The sequence below is a fragment of the Choloepus didactylus genome, chromosome 1 (genome assembly GCF_015220235.1).
Source record: "Choloepus didactylus isolate mChoDid1 chromosome 1, mChoDid1.pri, whole genome shotgun sequence".
Lineage (NCBI taxonomy): Eukaryota > Metazoa > Chordata > Mammalia > Pilosa > Megalonychidae > Choloepus > Choloepus didactylus.
This window is the reverse complement of record NC_051307.1, coordinates 102,097,852-102,125,200: the sequence shown is the minus strand read 5'-3', so window position 1 is coordinate 102,125,200 and position 27,349 is coordinate 102,097,852. Positions and strand designations below refer to the sequence as shown.

General features: G+C 36.5%; 1 protein-coding gene across 3 annotated transcripts in view; it reads left to right on the top strand.

Annotated features, from left to right (window-relative positions):
• Nucleotides 1–27,349, top strand: part of TP63 (tumor protein p63) — a 242,520-nt gene that overhangs the window by 200,702 nt on the left and 14,469 nt on the right. For all 3 annotated transcript variants that reach the window (XM_037838321.1, XM_037838330.1, XM_037838338.1), the window contains exons 5-10: nucleotides 13,166–13,352; nucleotides 14,829–14,944; nucleotides 16,624–16,733; nucleotides 17,403–17,539; nucleotides 20,345–20,427; nucleotides 22,092–22,228. In XM_037838321.1, coding sequence (XP_037694249.1) covers nucleotides 13,166–13,352; nucleotides 14,829–14,944; nucleotides 16,624–16,733; nucleotides 17,403–17,539; nucleotides 20,345–20,427; nucleotides 22,092–22,228 — 770 coding nt within the window. The remainder of the gene's footprint in view (nucleotides 1–13,165; nucleotides 13,353–14,828; nucleotides 14,945–16,623; nucleotides 16,734–17,402; nucleotides 17,540–20,344; nucleotides 20,428–22,091; nucleotides 22,229–27,349) is intronic.

The following is a 27,349-nucleotide window of genomic DNA, read 5'->3' as shown; positions in this document are numbered from 1 at the left end:
CTGAGTGCTTTTGAACAAATCTTATTTCCTCCCTAGGGCTTGGATTCCTCTTCTGTCTAAGCTTGCATCTTCCTGATCTGACTTTCCAAGAAAATCTTACCAATGCATACTTAAACCAAAAATGATTCAAAATAGGATGATTTAATAATAGAAACAGAACTGAGTCCTTGGTTTAAAATGTCAGTTTGTTTTTCTGTGGAAACTCAGTAACTGGAGTATGATGTAGTAGTAGAAACATTAGCTTTCTAGAAGGAAGGAAATCTGAGTTTACTCCCACACTGCTTAATTTCATTGTACAACCTTTAGCAATCTTTTTTTTTCCCCCTTTCAAGAATACCCTCCTGACCCTCCAGACTAAGTAGAGCCCCATGACTTGCCCTTTCTTCCTCTGCTTTTCCTTCAGAGCTTGAATCACAATTTTAGGAAATAATTTAATGTAGGTGTTTCCTTTAGAAAAACTACCGTAGGTTATATAAGGATGCTGGTTCTTTAGTTCCCAGCACACTGCCTGGCATAAATCAGGTGCTCAGTAATTATCAATTGAATTGATGAACAAACTTCACCTCTTTAAACCTCAGTTTTATAACTGAAAATTAGGGGGAAAAACATGCTGTCATGTTCCATCTGATTCTAACAATTTGTTTCTGTATGTCTATCTTCTAAAATCATAGGTCTTTAAAAATTTTACAGGTTGGTGCCACCCTTGCTAGATTTATCAGTTAAAATTTTTAATTAGGAAATATTTCAAAGATACAAAAATAGAAAAAAAACCCAATAAGTTAGGACACTTTAATAACCTACCATAATGTTAACAGTATACCATATTGCTTAAAATCTGTTTTTTAAATAAAATATTACAGATAAAGAAAAAGTTCCCCTCTCCCTTTCCAATGATTAATATAAATGAACTATAGCTATGTATAAGAACATTAAAAAATCTTGGAAACATGGGAAGTGAAAATAGGTTGCTAGGGATAAATATACAGCAGTGTAATTTAGGTAAATTTTAAGGACACGCAAAATTGCATTTTATATGTTTATGGATATATGCCTCTAGTAAAAAAAAAATGCATGGAAGAGGATAAAGCAGATTCATTTATTTTTTAACGAATGAACCCTTTACTTTGTATGGTTTAGAATTTAGTGATTACTAGTAGATAAACTGTATGATTCATTGTCAACAGTTAATATTCAAACTTCAGCAGACTTTTATTATTTGAGAACAAGTATTTCCTGACCAGAATGAATTGCTGTTTTTCACACAGTCATTTAAGCTATATTAAACACTCTATGTGGAACATGTTAGAAATACGGGGCTTCAGTAATAATCACAGTAAATGATTTTTACATTGACCTTTGCAATTCAGTCTAGATTTGCACATCCATTTTTTTCCTCAACCCTAAGAGACGTATATTATAATTGTTTCTATTTTATGTTTGCAAGAGGTTAAGTAGCTAACTAGAGACACAAAGAAGAAGGGGCAGAACTTAAATCCAGGCTTTCTGACCCCTACTCCAGTAAAATAGTGCCCACAATTGTTGGCCTTGGACAAGGGTCTGTTTCCCATTGTTCTTGGCTTTGAGAACTGAGTGCCTTTCTCCTTCGCAACGAAATTTACCTATTAGTCCCAGGGTAACATGATGTTATTTTATCTGTCTAGAATTAAAACTAATTGTCCTTCTTTTTCTCTTTTTGTTTCAAGTGTCCATTGACTAAGCCAGCTATCTGAATATTGAGAGCTTTAACTCACACATTCTTCTTTGATTTTAGAAAAGGGATAGCAAATAAGGTGTTATTTTTGCAAGCATATTTTGTTGCAATGAATAACGTTTTTGGGTCTGTATTGGTGCCTCACCCATATATTTCATGATGCAAATCAGAAGGCTGGATTTTAGGAAGCCCAAAAATTTTCTCCCATCTCTCCACTCGTTCATTCATCTCTACTGTCCTTGTTTAAGCTTTCCTCATTTCTTGCTGGATAGCTCCTGATGAGTCTCCCTTCTTCCTACTTTGCACCAGTCTTACTGTCACAGCTTTGTCTTTCCCCCTGCTTTAAAATCTTTAGTGACTCTTCTCTGCCTCCTGGTAGAGTCCACCTGTTTCATGTGACATCCAAGGTGCCTCAGAATCTGGTAACTGCCTTTCTTCCTTAGCTTCATTGTTTTCAGCTCTGTCCCACCTCCTTCTTTCTCCCAGCCCATCTATATTTCACCCACAGTTCACATCTCTTTGCTCTTATTCATGATATTCTCAATTGTGAAAAAGCAAAGCACTTCTCTTCTCCCTCTCCCATCCTTGGATGCACAGTCCATATGGTGAATTTAGTTTGTCCTTTAGGGCCTAGTTTAATCAGTGCTACCTTATGAATTTTTTCTTCACTAATTTCATGCAATACATTTACTTTCTCTTTCTCTTCCTTCCAGCTACTCCATCAACAAATCTAGTTAAAATATATCCAGAAACCCCAAATTTCCTTGCTTCCACTGCTGGTCCAAGTCATTCTCACCTTTCGTTTGGATTTTTTTGCAGTAGACTCTTTACAGATCTTTCTACTTCCATCCTTGCCCCTTAAAGTCTATTTTACACATAATAGCCAGAATGATGCCATTAAAATGTAAATAAAATCATGTCACCTACTCAAACATCTCCAGTGGTTTCCTGTCTCACATCAAAGAAAGCTGAATTCCTGGCCTGCTCCCTAAGACCACACATGATCTGGGTCCCCATAATTTCTTCAATCTCTGAGCTTATCTCTTAGTTCTGCAGCCTTTGTTCTCTGCTTTCCAGCTACACAGGCTCCATGACAGGTATAGTCAACCCAGGATCTTAGTACTTACTGTCCTCGTGTCTAGAACACTATTGCCCAAGGTTTTTTGTGTTTTTTTTTTTTAAATAAGTATTCATTTTATTATCAAAAATAACACAAAAACAACAACAATACCAAACAACACAATGCTTACTAAAAAGACTGAAGTAGAGAATGAGAAGATAAAAAGAAAGTAATAGAAAGAGACAAAGGATTGTAACTTTCAGCAGTTGATGTAAAATTGAAATTTAGAAAATAATATATGGTTTTGAGAATGTTCAGTGTGTCTAGCTTCTTGCTGTTTAAGTTGTGAAATTTTTCCAGATGTCTTCTTTATTTGCTTCCAATAAAAACAAATACAGTGATGGACATATTAGATCTTTACCACAAGTCTTTATTTCTTTATGCCACTTTGAACTACTGTCTAGTGTCCTTTTCTTTCTCTCTGAAGAATTCCCTTTAACATTGCTTGTGGCACAGGTCTAATGGTGAGGAGCTCCCTTAGCTTTTGTTTATCTGGGAAAGTCTTAATCTCTCCCTAATTTTTGAAAGGATCTAAAATTCTTGACTGGCAGTTGTTTTCTTTCATTCTTAAGTATTTCAGCCCACTGCCTTCTTGTTGCCATGGTTTCTGATGAGCAATTGGCACTCAATCTAATTGGGAGTTCCCTATAGATAACACATTGCTTCTCTCTTGCAACTTTAGAACTCTCTCTTTGTTCTTTGTGTTCAGTAGTGTGATCATTACATTGGGGTGTATTTTTCTTCACATTTATCTGCTTGGTGTTCTCTGGGCTTCCAACATTCATGTCTTTTGCTAAGTTTTGGGAGTTCTCTGTCATTATTCCTTTGAGTATTGCTTCCACCTCTTTCTCTTTCATCTCCTTCTGGGAGATGGTGTGCTTGATGGTGTCCCAGAGGTGTCTTAGGCTATTTTCACTGTTTAAAATTATTTTTATCTTTCTGCTCCCCAACCTGACTCATTTCAAGTGTCTTGTCTTCAAGTTCACTGTTTCTTTCTTCTTCCAACTCCAGTCTGCTCTTGAAACCCTTCACAGCATTTTTCACTTTGGTTATTGTAGCCTTCAACTCCAGTAGTTCTGTTTGGTTCCTTTTTAAAATTTATATCTATTTACTAAGACTCTCTTATTGCTCATTCATTGTTCTCCTGATATCCTTTAGTTCTTTCTCTGTATTTCCCTTCATCTCCTGGAGCATTTTTAAGATCATTTTTTTAGTCTTTTTTTGGTATGTCTACATTCTGGCCTTCTTCCTTGGTGTTTTCTCAATTTTTAGTTTCTTCCTTTGGATGGGCCATCATTTCCTATTTCTTTGTTTGTCTTATACCCTTTTGTTACACACTGTACATTTTAATATTTTAAAATGTTAACTCTGATATTTATTCCCTGAGATATATTTCTTGATTTTGTAACCAGCTGGTGATAAGAGAGATTTTCTTCCTATCGGGAAGGTCTGCCCAAGGCAAATGCAGTGTGCAGGGTGCTCCTTGTCCTTCGAGTCCTGTTTCTTGTCCTGGGCTTTTGTTTGTTAGTTGTTTTGAAGTTCCCTGTTTACAGGAGTTTGGTTGTTCCCTCTGTTTCCCAGGAGACAGACCTACCTCTCTTGGCCTTTTCCCCAGATTGTCTACCTTTCTGGTTTCTTTCCTCCTTTCCGTGTCTTAAGCTGTTTTTGCCTCGAGGGAAACTTCTGGGAGGAGGGGCATACAGTAGAGGATTTTCCCATGTCAGTATTTCCCAGATGAAGCAGGGCCAGGGACCCACAAAGGGGACACAGACTGGCTTCAAATCAACCTAGGAAGGGAATCAGGATGGGCACCAAGACATCCTTTCATGAACCCCAAAGCTGAGCTTTCTTGGCCTGCCTAGAAAATGCAGACCTTCAAGTAATTTCCCTCCAGAGCCCTGAGAAAGCACAGTGTCTTTAAGTCTCCTCCTCCATGACTTTTGTCCCGGACATATTGAAATGATGGCTGCCCTCAAAGCTGGGCCTCCAGCAATCCAAAGTTGCTGTTCAAAAGTAGCATGCTCATCTCTGGTCTTGGGGAAGGGGATTTTTATGTTCCTTTCTGTTACCAGCAAGCTAGCCAGGGGCTGCACCCCACGATGGTTTGCTGCAAGCATGGGGGATGGGTGCTGGCAGCCACAGTGTGGAGAGAGCAATTTATATTTCTTTACCATGATTTATCAGCCTCTTCCTTCTGCTCCTCCCTGGATGATGTACTGTGTTCTTCTGAACTCCAGAGTTTCAAAATAGTTGTTTCAGACAGTTCACACCTGTGTAATTGTTCTGGTGGAAAGACTGAGTCCTGGGGCTCCCTACTCCACCATCTTCCCACAGTCCTCCTTTCCCAAGGTTTTTGCCTGTCACCCCATACATCCTTCAGATCTTTCCTCAAATATAACCTTATCAAAGAATCGTTTCCTGACAACACTGAATAAAATAATACCCTTCTTGCACTATACTCCCCAACTCTTGGCTCCTTTAAATTTATCTTGATTTGCTTTTCTTTATAGCACTTATCACCATCTGACATATTACTGATTTGTTTATTTTATTTATTTATTCTAATTTTCCTCCCTAGAATGTTAGCACCTTCACAGCATGGACTTTGCTTATGTTCACTGCTTAATTTCCAAACCTAAAACAATGCCTTGACTATAGTGCATAATTTAAAAATATTTAATTAATTAATAGTTAATTGTTCTATCATCTGTAGTTCAATAGCACGTTTTGCATAACTCTGCTATACCCAGTGTATTTGGGTTGTTTGTGCTTTCCCACAACTTGACCGTCTTGAGGGTTGGGACTGAGTGACTTTATTTCAATTCATTTTATATGTGAAGTATCATGCTAGGCAATGAGGATACACAACATCCCAGATTTCAGAGGTTTTTAATCCTACTTTTCTCTCTTCCCAATACAGAAGAGAGTACCCAGAATCATTTGGTAAATGTTTGTTGAATAATTATTCAATGACGTGGAAATGGCAAGAAAAAATAGATCTTATTCCTAGTTTACAACTGATTAACACCTTCTAATGTATTTACTTTCCTCTAAAATATTATGAATCCCAGAAAAATGTCTAACTAAATTGGGCACTCAATATATTGACAGAATCTTGTAGCAATTTTACTAATTAAAAGCCTAATGGAATTGAATTGAAAAATGTCAGTGATATAGAGGATGCAAGTACTAGTTCTGGCTAGATCCTGCTGCACTCATGGAAAACTACAAGAAAACAAAGGGGCCTACATTAAAAATAAAACAAACAAACAAACAAAAAAAACCTACAAAACTAACCATCAGAAAAATTCAGAGTTTTTCGTTTTGAAGAATCAAAGGAAACATACTTTAAGAACTAGAAGACATGTTTAGAATACTGCTTTAGTACAAAGCAACAAACATAAACTTTATAAAGTTAGGGAAGAAAATAATAAGGCTAAAACAGCAGACTGAGATGGAAAAATGTATAGTTAAGTAAAAAGGGGGATAAATGAGATAAGGGCATTTAAAACTCAGTAAAATAATTAAAATTATTATTTGGAATAGAATTGAACAGAATTAACGCTAGAAAACCATACACATGCTATAAAGGACTAACTTGGAAAACTTTCCCCGAGTGCAAACAAAAAGAAAAGACACTAACAATTAGTGTTAAGTATATAAAATGTATGGTGAATAGAGAATGCGGATTCAAAGACATGTATTCTTGGAAATTAGTAAGAGCTGAAGGAACAAAAATATAATTAAAAAAGAAAAAAGAAAAACTTTATTGTGTTGAGTTCAAGTATTTAGGTTGAACGGCTCACCAATTTCCAATTAATTTCCAAAACAAATCATATTTAGAATCAATTCACCGCCTCCCCCTCCTTTTTTAACAAAGAAAAGGAAACAAAATCCTTCAAGGAAATAAGGACAAATTAGCAGCTTACTTAATATGGAGAAAGAAAATTTAGAATGGTCTTGGACTTCTCTGCAACATTAAAATGTATATTGACTCAACATTAAAATGTATATTAACAGTTCTGTCTAAAACTGAAATTAGTTAAGATTTATGTACTGCAATGTGCTATGCAGTGTTATTTTTAATATTGAAAAACTGGAATGATGTTTATACTGTATAATAAAGGTAAGATTAAATAAATTACAGTATATCTCTTCTCAATAATATTATTGCAGCCACTTAAAATCATATTTTAAACTAGAAAATGCTCATGTTATTTTAAATAAAAAAAGGATACCAAACTAATTACGCTGTGGCCCAGTTTGCATAAATGTGTGTCTGTGTGTTTGTGTATGCTTGTCTAAAATGTTAATGGTATGTATCTGGGTAGGGGAGATCTGTCATATATTTCCTTTATTCCATAATTCCTGTGCACATGTTGGTAGTTATAATTATGAAAAACCAAACAGCTTTATAGAAAACACTGTTGCAAATGGAACCCAGCAATAGGAAAAAAAAAAAAAAAAAGAAGAATACAGTGTGATATAGTGGGGCTTATCCGAGGAATACAAGATTAGTTTAACAATCAATAATCAGTCAATTTAATCCATTGTTTCAACAGACCAAAAAAAGAAAAAAAATCCAACCATTCTATAGATATCTTAGACAAATCCATGATTTAAAATTAGCATACTAGGAATAGAAGGAAACTCTTTCAATCTGATAAACCATCTATGAAAAACCTATAGTTAACATTGTATTAAACTATGAAAGATTGAATGTTTGCCCTTGAGTATAGAACAAAGCATGTGTGTCTCCTCTCCCCTCTTCTATTCAACATAGTACTGGTGGTCCTAGTTAGGCAAGAAAAATTTTAAATACATGCAGATTGGAAAGAAATAAGAAAAAATGCCCTTATTCTTAGTTGGCATGATCATCTCTTATAAAATCATAAGCAATGTCACAGGATACATGGTCAATATATAAAAATCAATTATATCTTATATACCAGAAACAAACACTTAGAAATTGAAATTTTAAAAGTACCATTTATAGTGATTTTTAAAAAATGAAATACCGAGGAATCATCTTAACAAAATAGGTGCAAGATTTACACACTGAAAATGACAAAATATTCCTAAGAGAAATTAAAGATGTCCTGTTTCAATGGAGATATGTACCATGCTTATGATTGGAAAACATGATATTGATATGAAATCAATTCTCCCCAATAGTACCTATATATTTAATACAATCTCATTCAAAATCCTATCTGGCTTTTTTTTGGTAGGAATTGGTAAACTGCTTATAAATTCTATGTTGAATTTCAAAGAACCTAAAATATCCAAAGCAGTTTTGAAATAGAAAAACAATATTGTAGAACTGAAACTACCTGATTTCAAGATATACTGTAAAGTTAGAATAATATGGACAGACATATAGATCAGTAGAACAGCAGAGAGCATCCAGAAATAGACATGGACATGTATGATCAATCAATTTCAAAAAAGATGCCAAGGAAATTCAATGAGGAAAAAGATAAAGACAATCTGGTGCTAGAATTATTGGACAGTCATTTTAAAAAAGGAATTTTGACCCTTATTTTATACCATATGCAAATATTGGCTCAAAATCATTACAGGCCTAAATGTAAGAGCAAAGACTATAAATCTTTTGGAAGAAAAACATAGAAAATCATCCTAATGTTTGTTCAAGCCAAGATTTCTTAAGACATCCAAAAGCCTGAACCTTAAAGGGAAAATACTGATAAATTAGACTTCCTCAAATTTTTTTTGGAAAGCACACTTAAGGGGAAAAAAAGACAAGCTACAAACTGGGAGAAAATATTTAAAAACTTAGATTTGATAAAGGACTTATATCTGAAATATATAAAGAACTCATAACTCAAGAAAACAAATAAATCAATTAAAAAATTAAAATTTAAAAAGGCACAAAAGATTTGAACAGACACTTCAAAAAACAAGATTTACAAATAAAAAATTAAGTACATGAAAAGATGCTCAGCATCATTAATCATCTCAGCAATGCAAATTTGAGCCACAATGAGCTATTACTACACACATATTAGACTGGCATAAATTAAAAAAAAAAACAAAAAACTGACAATACCAAGTGCTAGCAAGGATGTGAAGCTCTCATACCTTTCTGATGGCAATGTAAAATGGCACGAACTCTTTGTAAAAGCAGTTTGGCAATTTGTTATAAAGCTAAGCATATGTACCATGTGACCCAGCAATTATATTTCTAGTATTTTATTTACCCAAGATAAATGAAAAATATGCCTTTGCAAAGATTTGTAAATGAATGTTCATAATCATTTTATTCATTTTAGAGAAAATCAGGAAACATTTGGTGTATTGATAAATAATAGAATTCTACTCAAAAATAAAATGGAGGGTGGGCAAATGCAAAAACATGGATGAATTTGAAAAACATTAAGCTAGTTAAAAGCAGCCAGGCACAAAAGACTATATACTGTATTATTCCATTTATATGAAATTTCAGAAAGGCTTAAGTGTTATGAGAAAGTAGGTACATGGTTGCCTGGGGCCAGGGTTTGGGGAGGGGGTTAACTATAAAAAGGCAAAAAAAGGAATTTTAGGGGGATGTGAATATTCTGTATCTTGATTGTGGTAGCAGTTACTCAACTGTGTACATTTGTCAAAACTCATAGACTTGTACACTTAAAATTGGTGTATTTTACAGTAAATTATGCCTCAATAAAACAGAACAAAACAAAACAATTTACATACATGCAAATAAGTTAGAACTTGGAATTAAAGAATTTTAAGTCAATGTTGGGGAGCCAAATTTATGGGTGAATTTTAGATATCCCAATGATAAAGAGAGAGGGATTAAAATAGGCCAAATTTGTAGACTATGCTGACGTGAGTTACCAGAGAATTTAAAAATATTGTCATACATCAGGTTCCCATTTTTGTGATCTTGCAGAAGCCTGGAAAATTGGAGATGATGACAGTGGCTATTTATTTGGTAAGGGTTAAGGGAAGCAGGGGAAATCTAAGAAATTATTAGTACACTATAGGCCAGGGGGACTGAATTTAGTACCGGGAAAATATTAAGAACCAGTTTGGAAAAAAATTAAGCGAATAAAGTAGTAGAGACTTGACTTTGCAAAGAACCTATCCTGCCAGACTATTTAAGCCCCTAGTAATTGAATGGCAAACCTGGGAGTTTAACCAGAAGCAATAAATATAATGTATTTTGGCCCTGTTCAAGTATTTTGATTTAGTCGAATATGGATTCCTCATCACTAAAATGGGAAAATATGGTCTACTTACCTAGCTAGGGAGTAATATCTAAATTGTCCTACCATGAGGTGGAGAAGAGAGGAAAAAAAGCGTCAGTGTTGCAGACAAGGAATAGCATGTTTGAATTTGGGGCAATAAAAGTATGTTGTTCAAGGTATTGAGGTTTGTATGGGTAGAACGCGGGAGGGGAGACAGGAGGGATGACAGGGATGGGCCAGAACACAAAGGACTTTATAAAGTCCGTAATAAGACATGTAAAGAGTAAGACCTTACAATGGAATTCCCCAGAGCTATAATAGAAGTTAGTAGACAGCTGATACCAGAGTCCTGGTCTGCTCCCTCCTAGCCCAGGGCTTTTTCAGTTCTATCACTTGCTACTCTCCCTGCAATTAAAACTGCAAATGGCATCCTGAGAAATCAGTAAAGAGAAAGTGTTTATGTTAAATTAGACTACTTTTGAGCTCCATTTTATTGTTAGAGAAGATTGTATACATTTTAAATAGGTAGAATATAACCACAATGTTGGAAATTAAAAAAAAAAGGTAAATAGAGCAAAACATTGCACTTCTGAGCCAAGAGAATAGAGGGATGGGAGACTGTTATTACAGGACTAGGACAGGCTCTTACATACTAAAATGGTTTCTAACCAGCTCTTCCATGTGACCTCGGGCAAGTCCTCTCTATGCCTTAATTTTTCTTATCTCTAAAATAGGGATAAAGATATAGGTTCATAATCCCTTATCTGCAGCTCTGAAATTCAGAGAGCTCTGAAAAACAAAAGTTTTATTTTAAAATTTTGTAAGTTTGTGGCAAACCCATTTGCCCGTTTGGTGGGGAAATCCGGTCTGAACTATAAGGCTAGTCACTTTCTAGTTAGTGTGAATATTCATAAATTCTACAGGAATGTTCATGTTTGATTATGGGGTACTGCACTGAATCTTTCTGAAGGTGTTTATGCCATATGCCATATGAACTTCACTCCTTTGTAAAATTTAAACAATTCTGAATTCTGAAACATCTGGCCCCAGGGATTTCAGATAAGAGATTGTATACCTGTAATACCTTCCTCATAGGGTTCTATGAGGATTAAATTCCTTACAACAGAACTGAGTAGATAATGAAGCCATTATTTATTATTTATCATTATTTAAGATGGGAAATTAGATTCCCCACTTTTACCCCTGACAATGAGTGAGGATTAACGCCTGATGGTGCCTAACCTTAATTTTAAGACTTTTCTGTCTTAGTCTGTCGAGTCTGATTTATAGTATCTCAATTACTGAAATGGAATGTTTCTCTTAAGAAACTGTCCTAGTCTGAACACTTATCCTTCTTTTTTGCAATCTTCACATACTTGGAAGGATGCCTTATTTGCTTATGCCTTCAGGTGCTAGCTGACAGACTTATTTTTCAATCTTCTTTCCTAAGGTTTATCTTATGAAACTCGTGGTTGCTTTTGTGTTATACATATCCTAACTAAAACGCAAATGGATATGCTTTTTTTTTCCCTTGGAGTTCTCAATACTGAATTCTTAATCTGTCCTAAGACAATGTCTTTATTTATAAAGTCATTAGTTAAAAATACAAGAGCAAAAATATCCAACTAGATTTCATTCATGGTTTCCCAACTAGAATTTTTATTTTTGTGCCTGATTTTTGGCGTATTTCCTATTTCTTCAAGCTATGTAAAACCCTTTCGCTGTGTTAATCCTTGGCCCATGGGCAGGGAGAACTGATTATGCCATACACTTCTAGCATTGGGAAATTAACTGAAAATTCCATTGAACTGAAATACTTGGGAGAGAAGGAAAGGCTATTTAAATACAGAATATATTTCAAAAGAAGGAAATACAGCAATTGGTTTTTAAATGTGCTTTTTGGTAGGATATTTGCCTTTAATCAGAGTTGGGTTGGAACACAGCAATAGTGAATCCCTGTGCCATTCTGGCTCCTGCTACCCAGAGTCTTTCCCCTGGGAGGATGTTGTGCCGATTTAGGATTGCAAACTTTGTGTATGTGCATTTACCCTTTGTTTGGATGAGCATTACTAGGTGTCCCAGTCTTGGCCAGCAGTTCCAGTACCTGAGCGGTTTCACTGCAGCATCAGAGCAAGTAGGAATGCAGTGATGGGACATTGACCCAGAGAACAAGGGTGATAAGGTTTAATGTAGGGTAAGGGTTAGAATGGCAACTTTCTCTTCTGGTTCAGTGGTGGGAAGGGGAAGCAACACATGATCTTTCTCTTTCGCTCTGAATCTCATGTTTTCTCTACCTTATTTTTCAAATTCTTCAACCAACCAACCACCACTGAATTTCTTCTCCCTGAGGAAGGAAGTGTGTTGAGAAAGTTTCACTCATTTGTGAGGAATCTGCATCTTGATCCCTTTGCTGCCACAGTTTGCTGTGTTACATTAGGACAGTCCTTGTCTTCTGAGAGTGTAGGACCCAAATAGGGTCAAAAGCCCCTCCCTGCTCTCACATCCTCTTACACTATGATGCTAGAAGATACACTTAGTTTGGAGAAGATTGCTTTGTAATTTTCTGACTGGTTAACCTGAAGTGAAATCTCTTCACTCTCTGCCTGGTATTCCATGTTAAAACAAAACAAAACAAAACAAAACACTAATTCCTATGTGTTTCTCTGGACAATAGTAGTAGTAAAGACAAGGTTAATTGCAATCTGCAAAGCAAAAAGCTTTTTGGTTTGTTGTATATTTTCATCCAATACATGAGAACATTATTTTCTATTTAGTTCCTGTAATCTATGAAGCTGCCCATGGTTTTAACTGTTTAAACTTTTCTGAGCCTCAGTTTCTTCACCATAAAAAGAAGAAAACATGAAATAATGGAATAAATGTGTTTTGATAAACATGAAACCTTTTGAAAACATGTGACTATTTAAAATAGCAGAAATGTACTCATTTGATTAATGAATGTAACTTCACTTAATAAGTTGCTAGATGTCTATATACAGTAGCCTATAGTAAGCATACAACTTATAGCTATAAAAAGTAGACATTTTCCTTACTCTGATTTGGAATATAATACTATCTCCATTTGATTCTTCCCTTCTCTCCACCACTGGCCCCATCTCTAAGCAGTATTCCACTGAACTGAAGAAACTGTACTGCCAAATTGCAAAGACATGTCCCATCCAGATCAAGGTGATGACCCCACCTCCTCAGGGCGCTGTCATCCGTGCCATGCCTGTCTACAAGAAAGCTGAGCATGTCACCGAGGTGGTGAAACGGTGCCCCAACCATGAGCTGAGCCGTGAATTCAACGAGGGTAAGGAGAATTGGAATCTGTAGCTGCTCAATTAAGCTCCTTAAGGGTAGAGTTCCTATGGGAATTTTGTTTGGGACCAAACACCTGATTCAGCCCTCTGTAATCTAACAGGAACTCAGTCTATCGTTTTGGTTGACAGAGTGGCTGAAAATAATGATAAATGATTTTATGGATCTTAGTGGTTGGACTATTTGATTTAACTTTGGTTAATTACTAGATGCCTTGGATTTGTCTCCGTACTGCTTTCTCCCGCTGCCCCCTTTTTTTCTGAGAGGGCATAAGGAAAAAAAACATGGCAAGTGTACTACTCAGTCCAGGCCAGGGTATTTTTCAGCTTTAGTGCCTTTCCCAGAGTGGTTTTCAAGGCTAGAGTAATAGAAAACAGGAAGGGTAAGAAGAGTATAAAAGGTAACAAATGATGAAAAAAATAGAAGAAAAGGGTGAAAGGAAGAAAAAGAAATGATCCTCCCACCTTAACGTAACTATTTTTTAGTCCATATCTTTATGGCTGCGTTGTCCATACATTTGGGTCTTGTTTTTCACCCAACATTATGCCATAAAGATCATTCCATGTAGCTAGGATTATTATAATTTTGTATAACTGCCCTGTTTTCCATCAGGGTAGCATAACTGTGTTTATTTTTTTTAATGCTTTCTCATTGCTTGACATAATAGTTGTTCTTAGTTTGTACCATAATGGATGGTGCTACAGAGAACATTGTGGTACACTTAGCGCTTTACTTTTATTGAATAGTTTCCTTAGAGTGGGACTACAGGGCCAAAGGTATATAACACCTTTATGGCTCCCAATTCTTAGTGCCAATTCTTTTTCATGGGGCTCTGGTAAGTATCACAATTTAGTGAAAGTTGACCCAGGCTGTTTTAAAATTTGTTTCCCTTTTGTTGTCCTCCAACGTAAGAGTTCTATCAGCATGACAAAACCAGAAAGCTTCTCATCCTTATGACCAAAGCAAGGTCTAAAGATGGAGACTTTATGAAGAGGTAAAGAATAGGCAAAGTGAAAGTCATTTCCTTGTCATCTGCTGCCTCTTATTTAGTAGTTTTGCAGATTTTGGGGCAGCGTCTTCCTGGTCAAACTGATTATTGTTGTTGTTGTTTATCTTGCTCCTTTTCCTTCCATTTTCCAGGGAAGCTGGCAACATTCCATCCATGGATCAGAGATCTAGTCTTAGAGTTCTGTAAACCTTGAACCGTTCAACTGAAACAACAGAAACATAGGACTGTTTCCTCAAATATAGATGATCATTCCAGCCCTTTCTCTTATTATGAAGGTGGTGATGCCTTTATATATTAGATATCTGGCAACAGAATCTCTTCCTTTTTTCAAGGATGTATATATCCTTTACTACACAAATAGTTTCTCAAGACCACCAACATTCTGTCTAAGCACTTTTGTTTTGCTTTCTTTGTTATGAGGTTGAGGAACTAACTATTTTGTGTTTCTTTGTTCTGCAGGACAGATTGCCCCTCCTAGTCATTTGATTCGGGTAGAAGGGAATAGCCATGCCCAATATGTAGAAGACCCCATCACAGGAAGACAGAGTGTGCTGGTGCCTTATGAGCCACCCCAGGTAAAAAGATAAGGACTGAGCAGACTTGAGAGAGCATATGTTTTGGTTATAGGGAGCATTTCTAGCAGCTATCACTTTTCTTAGTCTTTGTCATCAAATACGTAACTTTTTGTATTTCTTTCTTCCCTCTTTTCCACATGCCTCTGCTCTATAACCTTCAAAACTCCCAGATTTGTACAGAATTAACTTGGAAACATGGCTCTGTGCCCTTTTTCCCACCTAAAAGGTAGATAACAATTGAACTGACAATCGGGTTTATAGATAGCATTATTTTATCCAGAGAAATTAAGTGGCACTTGAACTGGTAGTGAAGTATTCTTACACTAGACTGCAAATGGGATCTCATAGCTGAAGTTTAAATTAACAGATGGCAGGTTTGTAAAGCAGAGCAGCGTGGTAGAAAGAAAACTGGAGTAGCAGGGCCGAAGTAGCTTGCTGGCTTTCTGTGTGGATCTTTGGCATGTGATTCTCCATCTGTGGGCTTCAGTTGCCTCACCTATAAATGAGCACTTTGTGTTAGATGATCTCCTTATAAAGGTCTTTTGAGCCCCAGGGTGCTATTTATGGAAGTGTACATTCAAATCTGTGTTATACTGTTTAATTAACATAAGGAAAATATCCTTGGAGCATTGCTGCTATTTTTGGTAATTTTTTCAGTTCCCTCTTTCAGTGATATTCACGTATGTGGTATAGCCTGTTTGAACTGGGTGATATGGATCAGCTTGCAGGTGAACAGAGTGAATGATACTTTATTTATTAAAACCTGTCTCACCTAATGTAGTATTGCAAACTTGAGCTTTAAGCTTCCCGTAAGGCAAGGCAAAGAGGGACCTCTAACGAGTTTCATAGCTTCCGTTGTCTAGAAGGAAGCATATCACTTTATCAAAAGTGGAGTTATTTACAAGTGGTTTATAATGTAGAATGTAGGGGAACTAGCGATAGAGAGCAATTAAGGAAGGGGGAATGATAACCCAATAAGAACAGATAAGCTATCATGGGTCAATTTAATGTTCTGGGAATGCCCAGGAATAGCTATGGTCTGTTATTTTCTGATGGGTATGGTAGGAACAAGTTCACAGAAATGTTGCTGTATTAGGTTATTTTCTTGGGGTAGAGTAGGAACATGTTGAAAGTAAAGTAGTTATCTTAGGTTAGTTGTCTTTTTCTTACTCCCTTGTTAGACACATGTACTTGTACACATAGGGGTTCAGCAATATGAGTGGGCTGGTCAACTCAAGCTTTATGTTCCCGACAAGGGGGTACTGGGGTAATTTTCTGGTGGGAGTAGCATGTTACTAAAGCAGGCCTTTTGATATATTAAAAATTTTTAAAGCAAAACAAGTTTAGATTTTAATCATATTTGTAGGGTTTCTGAGTCTTTCTGTTTTACAGAATTGCTTGTTGGCTTCAGTTGTCTTCCCATCTCTGCTCTTTGAGGAGATGGGAAAGGCCTGGAGTCATACAATTGTTATTTTATATTCTGGTGTCTTTCCATGAGTGCAAGATACTCCTTTAACATTTGTGAAGAGTTGTGTTCTTTTCCTTTTAAAATTAAAAAAAAAAAGCAAATCCTACCTTTAAAAAGAAAAGTAGAGTTATTTAAAGAGAGGTTAGAATTGAAACGAAAAGAAACATCAGTTCAAATCATTGCTAATGCAGACTCTTTTCCCTGTGTTCAGGTTGGCACTGAATTCACAACAGTCTTGTACAATTTCATGTGTAACAGCAGTTGTGTTGGAGGGATGAACCGCCGGCCAATTTTAATCATTGTTACTCTGGAAACCAGAGAGTAAGTGCCATACACAGAATTGTCATTCTACTGAAAGCATGGGCAGAGGGCAAAGTGAAGTTGTTCCTGCTTTATCATTAACTTTGCATGTGCAGCAGATAGCTACCCTTAATTTTGTCCTTTGTGCTTTAAATCCTTGATGCAAACACTTACATAAAAGATCTAAGAAAGTGGAGACAGGGAGGGGTGGATAAAGAGGAAAGGAAAAAAAAAAGAGATGGGAAGGTATACAAGTCTCTTCATACCTGAATTCTTAACATTTAACTGGAATTGTTCCTGATTAGAAACTGTTTGTTTTCATGTGGCTCCTCAAGGCATTTAACAGTTTCTTTGAGTAAGTCTGGGCTGCCTGAGGGGATTTTATCCTGAGACATCCACTGGCTTAACTCAAGTTCCCTTCAAAATATGTAGCTAAATACAGCTGTTCAGTTAATGGCTTGGAGGTTCTTTGCAGAACAAATGGAATGTTATTTACTAATATCGCTTGTGGCTTTTAAGCACTTTTGTGTTTTGCCAAGTGCTTTGGGTCCATCCTCATAGCAGCCATGGCTGAGCTGGTGGTGGTGGAGACAATGGTGATGACCAGCCAAAGAATGGAAATGGGAAAATTCCAGGGGTCTTTCAAATCTTTGAATTTAACCCATTCTTCCCCTCTTCTCTAATTCCTAGTGGGCAGGTCTTGGGCCGACGCTGCTTTGAGGCCCGGATCTGTGCTTGTCCAGGAAGAGACAGGAAGGCAGATGAAGACAGCATCAGAAAGCAGCAAGTCTCGGACAGCACAAAAAACGGCGATGGTACGAAGCGCCGTAAGTAGCTGTAGTGGTCAAATAGTGCAGGCTTGAGACTTCTTAAGATATACTGGGGCAGGGATAGGGTGGGGGAAACGGTGAAGGGAGAGTGATATTGGGAGAGCAGCAAGTCAGGCAAAGCCTGACTTGAGAGCCCAGAGCCAGGAGGGGAGAAAAGCTATAGCCTTGACGGAGGGACTGAAATGAACTGCAGGTGTGCACTACAGCTTTACAAAAGCAAATTATCATCGTGAAGATTTCTTCATCCAGCGGTCCTCAAAATGTGACTCCCAGACCAGTAATGTCAGCGTCATCTGGAAATTTGGTAAAAATGCAAATTCTTAGGTCTCAGACGTGTTGAATCAGAAACTCTGGGTGTGAGGCCAGAAACCCTCCAGGTGATTCTCAGTATAGCTCAAGTTTGAGAACCGCTATCAGTCTATTGGTGTCAATTTTTCTTTCTGTTATTGAGTATGAGGGCTGAAAATAGCATCTCCATACCCTATGAGTTTATGGGAACAGTGATATTTAAAGACACATTTCATAAAGCGCAGACTGGGGAGTGAGCAGATCTGGGTTTTCATCGAGACTTGCCTTTGTATGTATGGCCCTCATTGGGCCTCAGTTACCTCACCTATAGTGGGACTAATGGTTTAGGTCTGTCATTTTCAGACTTTTTTTTTTTTAAGCAGTGAGTGTTTTGTAAAAAATGAAATATTTTGTAAAAATATTTCAAGGAACCTACAGTGCAAAATAGATTAAAGCCAAGCTGCTCCCGTTGAAGGGGGTGGGAGTTGGTGGTGGGGGTGGCATATTCTGTAGCTCCGTGCTCTGCCTTCTGTCAGCCCTTGTCCATGAGGTACACCTCCACAGAGTTCTAGAACTCTAGGTAACAGAGTTTGAAAACCACTAATTCACACGTTTCCAACTTATAATGAAATTTGGCTCAAGAAGTTGCTTTGCATAAGCCTGACATCTCTACAAATGTTTTAAAGTATACACACTATGATCCAGGTCATGCAAAAAGAGTTTAATCTTATCATTGATTAGTATCCAGAAGAAATAGAAATGTTCTCCTGTATTTTATAGGAAAACAGAATTAGAGTAACCCTCTGACATCAACTTCTAACTGTTCATCATGATTCTCTTTTCCTCTTAAACTCTCTTCCTGATTAATATTCAAAAAATCATATATATATATGATTGCATTTATTATTATTACATTTGCATACATAAATGCACATACATATACACATACACACATATAAATGTACATATACACATATTTATACTCATATACATACATACATACTTACATATCCATCCACCATCCTAATTTTAATTTTTCATGATGTTTTATTATTTTATGTACCATTAAGAAAAATAAAACAGCTTTCGATTTAATCGTGACAAGCCATTATGCATCCTGCATCCTGTAGTGGTTTTAACATATGTCCACAAATTCTTTAGTATTCCTCCCTTCAAAAGGTACACCTTATAATTCACCTTCTTGGAGCATGGGCTGGACCTAGTAATGTGCTTTTTTTAAAAAAACTTTAATTGTGGCAAAATATACACAACATAAATATAGTTTTAACCATTTTAACTGGGAAATTCTTTGATATTAAGTATATTGACAATATTGTGTACATTTTACCACAATCTGTTTCCAGGGTATTTTCATCATCCCCAACCAAAACTCATACTCATGTAGCAAAAACTCCCCATTCTCCAACCCCCTACCCCTGGTAACCATTATTCTGTTTCCTGCCTCTATGAATTCACTTATTCTAAGTATTTCCTACCAGATAAATCATACCAGATTTTTCCTTTTGTGTATGGCTTATTTCATTCAACATGGTGTCCTCAAAGTTCATCCATGTTGTAGCATGTGCCAGCACTCCACTTCTTTTTATGGCTAAGTATTCCATTGTATAGATTTACCCCATTTTGCTTGTCTGTTCATCTGTTGATAGACATTTGGGTTTTTTCCACCTTTTGGCTATCATGAATAATGCTGCAGTGAACACTATTGTACAGGCATCTGTCTGAGTCCCTGCTTTCAATTCTTTGGGATCTGAAAGTTAAACATACAATTACTATATGACCCAGCAATTCTACTCCTAGGTATATACCTTAATTTTACTCTTGAGTTTGCCTAGTTGCATATTTCCTGTACTCTCTCCTGAGCACCCGTATTACCACAAATTAGCAGCTCTGACTTCCAGTAAGACCCATTTACCTGGTATTTGGTAGAAGGATCATCTCTATATCCTGGATCCTGGGTGTAGTTTCTAAATATGGAAACCTTAGGGGTTTATCAACTTCATTCATTAATTTTACAAAAGTGACAGTTAATGTCCCGGGAAGTGAGACTCTGTCAGAAATTGTGCTATTTGTACTAGAGCCGGAGGGGTAAGAACACGAGGCTGAATGCATTGGCAAGAAAATGTCTACAGCTGCATTTACCTCCTTGGAAGATAAATGATCAAAAAATTAAAACACAAAACCAATTTATCTTCCTTTCCTTAACAGCTGTTCACAGACACATTCCAGCAAGACATGGGATTATCTGAAGTACCATTTAAGTCAAAGGCTGTTTCCTAGCATCTGAATTTCTTGCTTTCACTTCTTCTTCCTCACCTTCACCCCACTTCATTTTTGCCAGATTTACACTTCATATAAAAGCAGTCATCACCAATTAGATGATTAGAACTAGGAACTCTGATCTCATAGGTTTTGCTAGTGCTACTATCTGTTTCATAAATGTATTTTTGCTATAGAAATGTCCCCAGGAAAAAACTTGCATTTTTCCTCTGCCAGCTTTTCGTCAGAACACACATGGCATCCAGATGACATCCATCAAGAAACGAAGATCCCCAGATGATGAACTTTTATATTTACCAGTGAGTCTCCCTTGAGTATTCATAATAGTTTCATTTTCACCTTCTTTGAATGTGTTTTTACTATATTGTCATCTTCTGATCATTGGTGGCACTGGGAAAGGGGGAGGGAAATGGCCAGTGAGATAAAGCAGAGAGAATATATATTTTGGAAAATATCCCTTTCTTCTATAGCTTTTTATTTTTTTATAGTTGCTTGGGCTCCTCTACTTACCTACCTACCCAATCAAAGCTATTCTCCTAATAGAATTTTTTTGCCCAGATATTTAAAAATAATTTGTACTTCATCATCTGAGGATAAGCTTATCCTAGACAGGATGGCCATACCAATTTAGGACTAATATTTTGTCAAAAAGAGTCACAAAGTAGATATACAGCAAATATAGTGACTATGAGTTCTTTTAGAGACTGCTATAAAGAAAGTGAAGCAAGACAGAATCCTCAACATTGTGTGAATGGCCAGAAAGCTCGGCCCAATTTTATGTAAGAAAATTCTTCCTACTGCAAGTAATATTAGCCTTCTAAGGTTACTGAAGTATGCTTTACTAGACTATAGCCACAAATCTTTGAATTCTTATTACCTTAAGTCTCTACCATCTATAGTGTTAGCAAAGATGAGTGACCAGTATAGTCCTTAATGCCATCTAAACTGACATGAGATTCAGGCAAGCAAGGCCAAGAGATTTGACTGGGAGCTGCTACCCTGGATTGCAGCTAAAGTAACTCAGCGGGTTTGGGTGTGCCATTCCTTCTTTCCCGTCTTCTTTGGTTCCTGATCCTCAGTGGAATAGACTGCAGGTAGACCAACCAGACAGTGAGTTAGCCAAGTTTCTCAGTGTCCTGTTTATCAGACTACATTTGGAAACTTGTGAACTGTAATTAAATGCTACCCTGATATACTAAATATTCCCAAAAAAACTTAACATGTTTTCAGCTGAGGGCAAAGGACCCACTTGAAAGTTATCATTGTAACAAGAGTTCATTTTGTATTAACGAAGGAGGTACCCTATAATGTTGTGTACCTTAAATTTAGTAAAGAATTTGACAAACTGAAGAATCTAAAGAAAATACTCAATTTAGCATGATTTAGTTGGTATTTATTAAGTTCACAAATATGCTAGATTCTAAGCATTTAGAGATCAGTAGGACACAGTTCTTACCTTCAAAGATCCTGTGTTGTATTGAGGAGACAAACAGTTATAATGAAATAAAGGTTTCGTTAGAGCTAGGCCTGGGGTTGTGGGCGCACCTAGAAGGGACAGTAGACTTGGCCTAAAAGAGAAAGGTCAGGAAAAGCCTCTCAGACAAGGTGATTCTGGAGCTGAGTTTTGAAGGATGAGAAGGAGTTAACCCAACAAATTACAGAGAAAATGTTTCCATTTCTGAATTCTGACAAATTCTGCCTCTCATGCAGGGACTAGGGAGGAAGAGACAAGTGAGGCACCCGGGTGCAAAATTTAAAAAGACACTCACCCTCAGGTTCCTGCAAGTACGTTAAGTGCCTCACTTGTCTCTAGCCCTGAGTCTGCTCATGCTCTTTAAAGCTTTGTAAAGACTCTTTTAAAGAGAGAAGCACATTCTACCCTCTCTGGAAACTTCTGTCCTTCCAGAGAAAGATACTTTCTACAGTTCTTCATTTTTCCTTCTGTTTCCTCCTGCTTCTTTAGGTGAGGGGCCGTGAGACTTACGAAATGCTGTTGAAGATCAAAGAGTCCCTGGAACTCATGCAGTACCTTCCTCAGCACACTATTGAAACATACAGGCAGCAGCAGCAGCAGCAGCACCAACACTTACTTCAGAAACAGTGAGTGTGTCGATGTGTCATTTTGGGGAGGCATGAGCAAGGGTGACTGTCCATTTGAGTAAGCCATGGGTTGGTCAGTGGGTGGTGTACAGGGTGAGGTTATGAGACAGCAGATCCTACTAAGTTCAGAAGAGCTGGTGCACAGCTCTTTTTTTTCAGTTTCTACCTTCTGTATTTTTTATCATAAATGTCCCCCTGAGAATTTCTGGCTATGTTCGGAAATTGAATCCGAAACATTTCAGTAAAATGCAAAGACACCCACACTCATAGGTTAGCTCTTTTCTTCTCTGTTCCTTTGATCCATAGTCATTCATCAGCCAAAGGATTTTGAGCACACACTCTGTTTTAGTAATATTGTATTTATTTTAAAACATGTAATCTGTGGATTGTCTTGCACATCTCCTGGGCTGCACATATCCACTTTGGGGGAAACTTCTGTTGACTAGGGATAGCAAGTAGGTTTTATAATGAGTGCTGCTTTGAGAGGGATTCTGAGATCTAGTACACATTCATTGGGAAAATGTCTGAATGCAGAAGGTCAAGTAGTATCACCTTGTCATGCTTTAACATCCCTACCCTAGACTCTCTTCCAGTAATACATTTTAATATAAATTGGTCCAAATTTTGCAACCATATTAGAATATACATGACAGCCAATATATATGTATCTGTGTGTGTGTGCATATATATATATATATAAAGTTTTACCTTGATTTTGATCTTCGATGATAATTGTTTTATGGATAATTAGAATAGGATAGGTCTTACGAAAGAAAGGGAAGTTGGCAAATCAGGACTCTGTTTATACTTACCTTTCTGTGGTTAAGAATAATCACTTGTTAGCTTCATTAAGATACTGTGCCTGTACTGAAAATATTGCCAGAGTTTCTGTAATGAAATGTAAGCTGTATACAATTTAGGCCAGTTTGAGTAATTCAAACATTTGACTTTACTCTTCAGGCAAAAAGAAATGAAGCCAAACTCTCTTGCCTAAAGCCAAGATTGTCTTTTATAATAGAAATGTAAATGAACAATAATTGATGGTTCTTTTCTGATATGTTACTAGCTATGACAGAGATATAGCTCTGGAAAGAATGATAAAGAGAGCTCATTATTCTTTTCAAAATAAATATTAATGCAGGTGAGGAGGCTGAAAGGCATCTCTCATAGTCTGGAACCATCCTCTGGGCATCTGTTGGCTGGCTACAGGGTGTAGGGTGGGCAGCAGAGAAAAAGAAAAGAAGCATGCTCTCTCTTCAAAGGACTCTCAGTGAATTTAAGACCCTTTTGCCCAGCAGGGATCTCACCATTTACTTTTAGCATGAAAATTTTGCAAATCATAATTATACAGTTTTATATGTAAGGCTGAACAGAAAGTTTAATCAGTTTCCTTGGGGTCAGTGAGTATCCCAAGTGGAGAATTAGAAGTCAGGGTTGCAGACAGAATTGCCTGTCTTACTAATCCTTTCAGATACAAGGTAGAAATATGATTATTGACTATATAATCCAGTATTGAATAATATTTTGAATAATATTTAGTATTGACTATTAAAATTCAAAGTTTCTCTATTGAAGTGAAAGAGCAATCTAGTTCTTATAAAACTATACAACAGGGATCAAAGAAACAGGGATGTGCAACATCATTTGCAGAAGAAGAAAGAGAAACCCAGAGGCGATAAGTGCCTTTCCTAATATGTGCTTGGCAGTATGGTATTAAGAAACACTGCCATATTGCCTCCAGTCCACTCTGAAAAGTCTGGCTCAGCCAAAATGACCTCAGGAGAATGACTCAGTAACATATCATGCCGACAGAGTTGCTCTGCAATAATTACTGTTTCCTGTCTTTTTTCACAGTGTACAGTAAAAATTCTGTCAGACCAATCTGATACTTATTAAATGGTGTGGTTTAAAAGGTCTGACTCTCGAGCACAGGGCTAGGCAAACTTTATTCTGTAGCTTTACAGAAAAGTAAATGACAAATATTTGGGACTTTCCAGTTTTAAGCTTGCAACTGCTCAATTTTCTATTGTACTCCAAAAGTAGCCATAGATAATACACAGCAAAAGAGAGTGGCTGTTACACTAAGATTTTATTTCTGGACACTGAAATTTGCATCTTATTTAATTTTCACATCATGAAATATCATCCTCCTTTTGACTTTTTCCATGTAAAAGTATGAAAACCATTCTTCGGCCATGGGCTTGATATGAGCCACCTGCTATAGTTTGCCAATTCCTGTTCAAGATATAAGCGTAGCTTTTCTTGCATTACTTCTTAAGGCTCAGAATTGGATTGATAGTAGTGTTTGGAAACTAATATGCATATGCTAAGGTGGAAAGGCATTAAAACATTTTAGGAAATCCTATAGTGATTTTTGAGAGACATTTCAGTATCCAACAAAACTACAACAGCCTTAAACAGAGAACTCTTTTTTCTGAGGAAGTTAGGCATGCCCATCCAGACACAAAATATGGTGAATGTTATAATCCATCTATTGTCAGATAAGGTAGAGATAGTTGATTTGATTCATGTAACAAATCTTTATTGAAAATCTCTTATGTGAAGGCATTAGGGATAATGATGAGGAGATGGGATTCCTGTCTTCTCAGAGTTTACAGTGTACAAATTACCAAGTTTACAGTTCTGGTGAATTCCTGACTAGAGCCTTAAGCCTTGTACACTGTAAAATTTGTACACTAATTTTACAGTGTACAAATTACCGAGTTTACAGTTCTGGTGAATTCCTAACTAGAGCCTTAAGGCTCTAGTTAGCACAATTTAAAACAGAGGGACTACCTTAGTGTCTCATCGTTTAGGAGACTTTGCAAGCCAGGAGGATGAATATCAACCTGGGGCAGGTGCTATTTCTATTATTTACTGGGCATACATGAAAACCAATACTCCCATATGATGATATATCTAGTGCTTATTGTCTGATTGGCTAGCATTTCTCTATGGGGAAAATTTTTATAAGATGATCTTATTTCATCAAAGAAGAAAATGCATCTTAAAATCATGTTATTTTTAAAAGCTCAAAAGGTTTTAGGGACCTTTTTTTCCCACTTTTTTGCATGTTTGTGAGTTGGTATCTCACAGTAATGTGTAACCTCAGCGGTGATAATTTGTGCATGGAAATCTAACAGAGTGCAAAATGAAATCTTTGCAAAATAAAGACATTTGGTCTAATTATCCCTTTGTACCATTATATATACATGGGTCTCTGATGATTGATATACATCTATATCAATTCTCCAGTTTCTGTATTCTTCAGCTGAATTTTTTTTCTGTGCCTTTATTTTTATGCAAATTTCCAAGAAAGCACATTAATGACTAGACAAAGGAAAATGGAAATCTAATTCTCTGGCAATCATTTGAAAAGAATAAATCAGCTTGGAAAATGCCTATAATAGCCTGTGATTTCCTTTCCAAAAACACAATGCCAATTTTATAGGAAAGGAAACAATTTTGTATTTTTCTTTATACTAGAGGAAAATTAGTGGGAAGGGAATACACTTTCTACAAAGGGGAGGTAACTTCGATTAGTTTCCCACCGTGTTTTTACTCTGCTTGCTTTCCATTTGTGCATGGTTTTTCCCTTCTTAAAAATTCCTTCATGGTTACCTTCATGATCATAGGCTTTATGGAAGATAGATTTTACATTGAGTTGCTGTGAATCAAATTGCTGTGGATACAAGTAGACTTTGTACCATTTATGGAGAAATTTTATTGTAGTGTAGTTGATTTGGCCACATTGGTATAAATATACGGGATCAAATGAGAGGAAAAATTTGACCCAATCTTTATGCTAGAGTTGTAATTCCTTGCTTTCATATTTTCAAGGGGTATTAACACTTAAAATAGTTTTGCAGAAGCCACTTGAGACCTACTCTTTTGATTGCTGTACTTCAGGCCAGTACTATTAATTTTTTCATCTTTATCTGGAATGTATCATTCTTGGCTTACATCTTCACCTCAGGCCAACATCACTGTGTTAAAATTTCACCTAGCCTAACTCCTTCTTTCCTCTGAAAAAAATATTTTTGAGTTTCTACATGAATTTCATTTTAATTTTAGTACACATCTGTGCCATCCTGAGATGCCTTTAGTGTTTGCTTTTCTTGGTGATCAATTGTGGCTCATAAGTCAAATTATAATGGAATATTGGAGAAGGATGGGTCAAGACCGTAAGTTCTAACCCTTTCTTTTTATAGTTGGGAAACAGAGGTGCAATGAACTACACCTGTGATTTCATGGTAATATAGCTAGGAGAGTCAGCGTTAAAGCAGAATTTTTGCAATGTTTTGTTTTGCTTCATTAATTAAGAAAGTTGAAACAATAAAACGAAAACAAGCATCTATTCCTATTATCCCGTCTCAGTATCAGTCGGTTGGCATTTATCCTTGCTGTTTCAATCAAAGCCCCATCACTTTAAGCTCACTTGTCTATGAATATCTTCAAGCATGTTAATATATTTTCCTCAGATGCAGTGTATCTGAAGGAAAAGCAAGCAATATTTTCAGGATTATCAATGTAGAAGTCAGCATAAGCCATAAATCTCCAAATTTATAAAAGTGATTAACACCCTTCTATAAATTTCTACATTTCCAGAATATTTTTTTGAAATTGCCAGTTTTGTAGGTCAGGTGAATATAGTCAATTTCACAAGGTTCCACCTTGCAAGTCATGGAATTGCATGAGATTTCACAATTAAATTTTGAACTTCACAGCTACTTTATGAAGTAATCAGGGGAGAGATGTATTTGCTCTGAGTTAGTGATGAATTAAAAATCAGGAAGATTTAATAAGCTCTAGATTAAATCACTTTTCTAAATTCTCACAGCTAATTGCGGAATTGATCTCAATTCTTGATCTCAAAGTTTGAACCCCTGTGGTCCATATACTCTTATCATAAATAGAACATCAGTTTCATTTCTGCATCACATAATTATCTCATGCAATCTTTGCTCCAAGAGAATTCCCCCACCTCAAATAATAATACCCAGACTATGGTATTTGGTATAAAGCCTTAGTTCTTATTTTTCAATGAATTGCATTCCTATTAATTTGTACTCTGGCATTCTGGCATTTTCTATTAAGATGATACTGGTTCTCTGGTTCTTC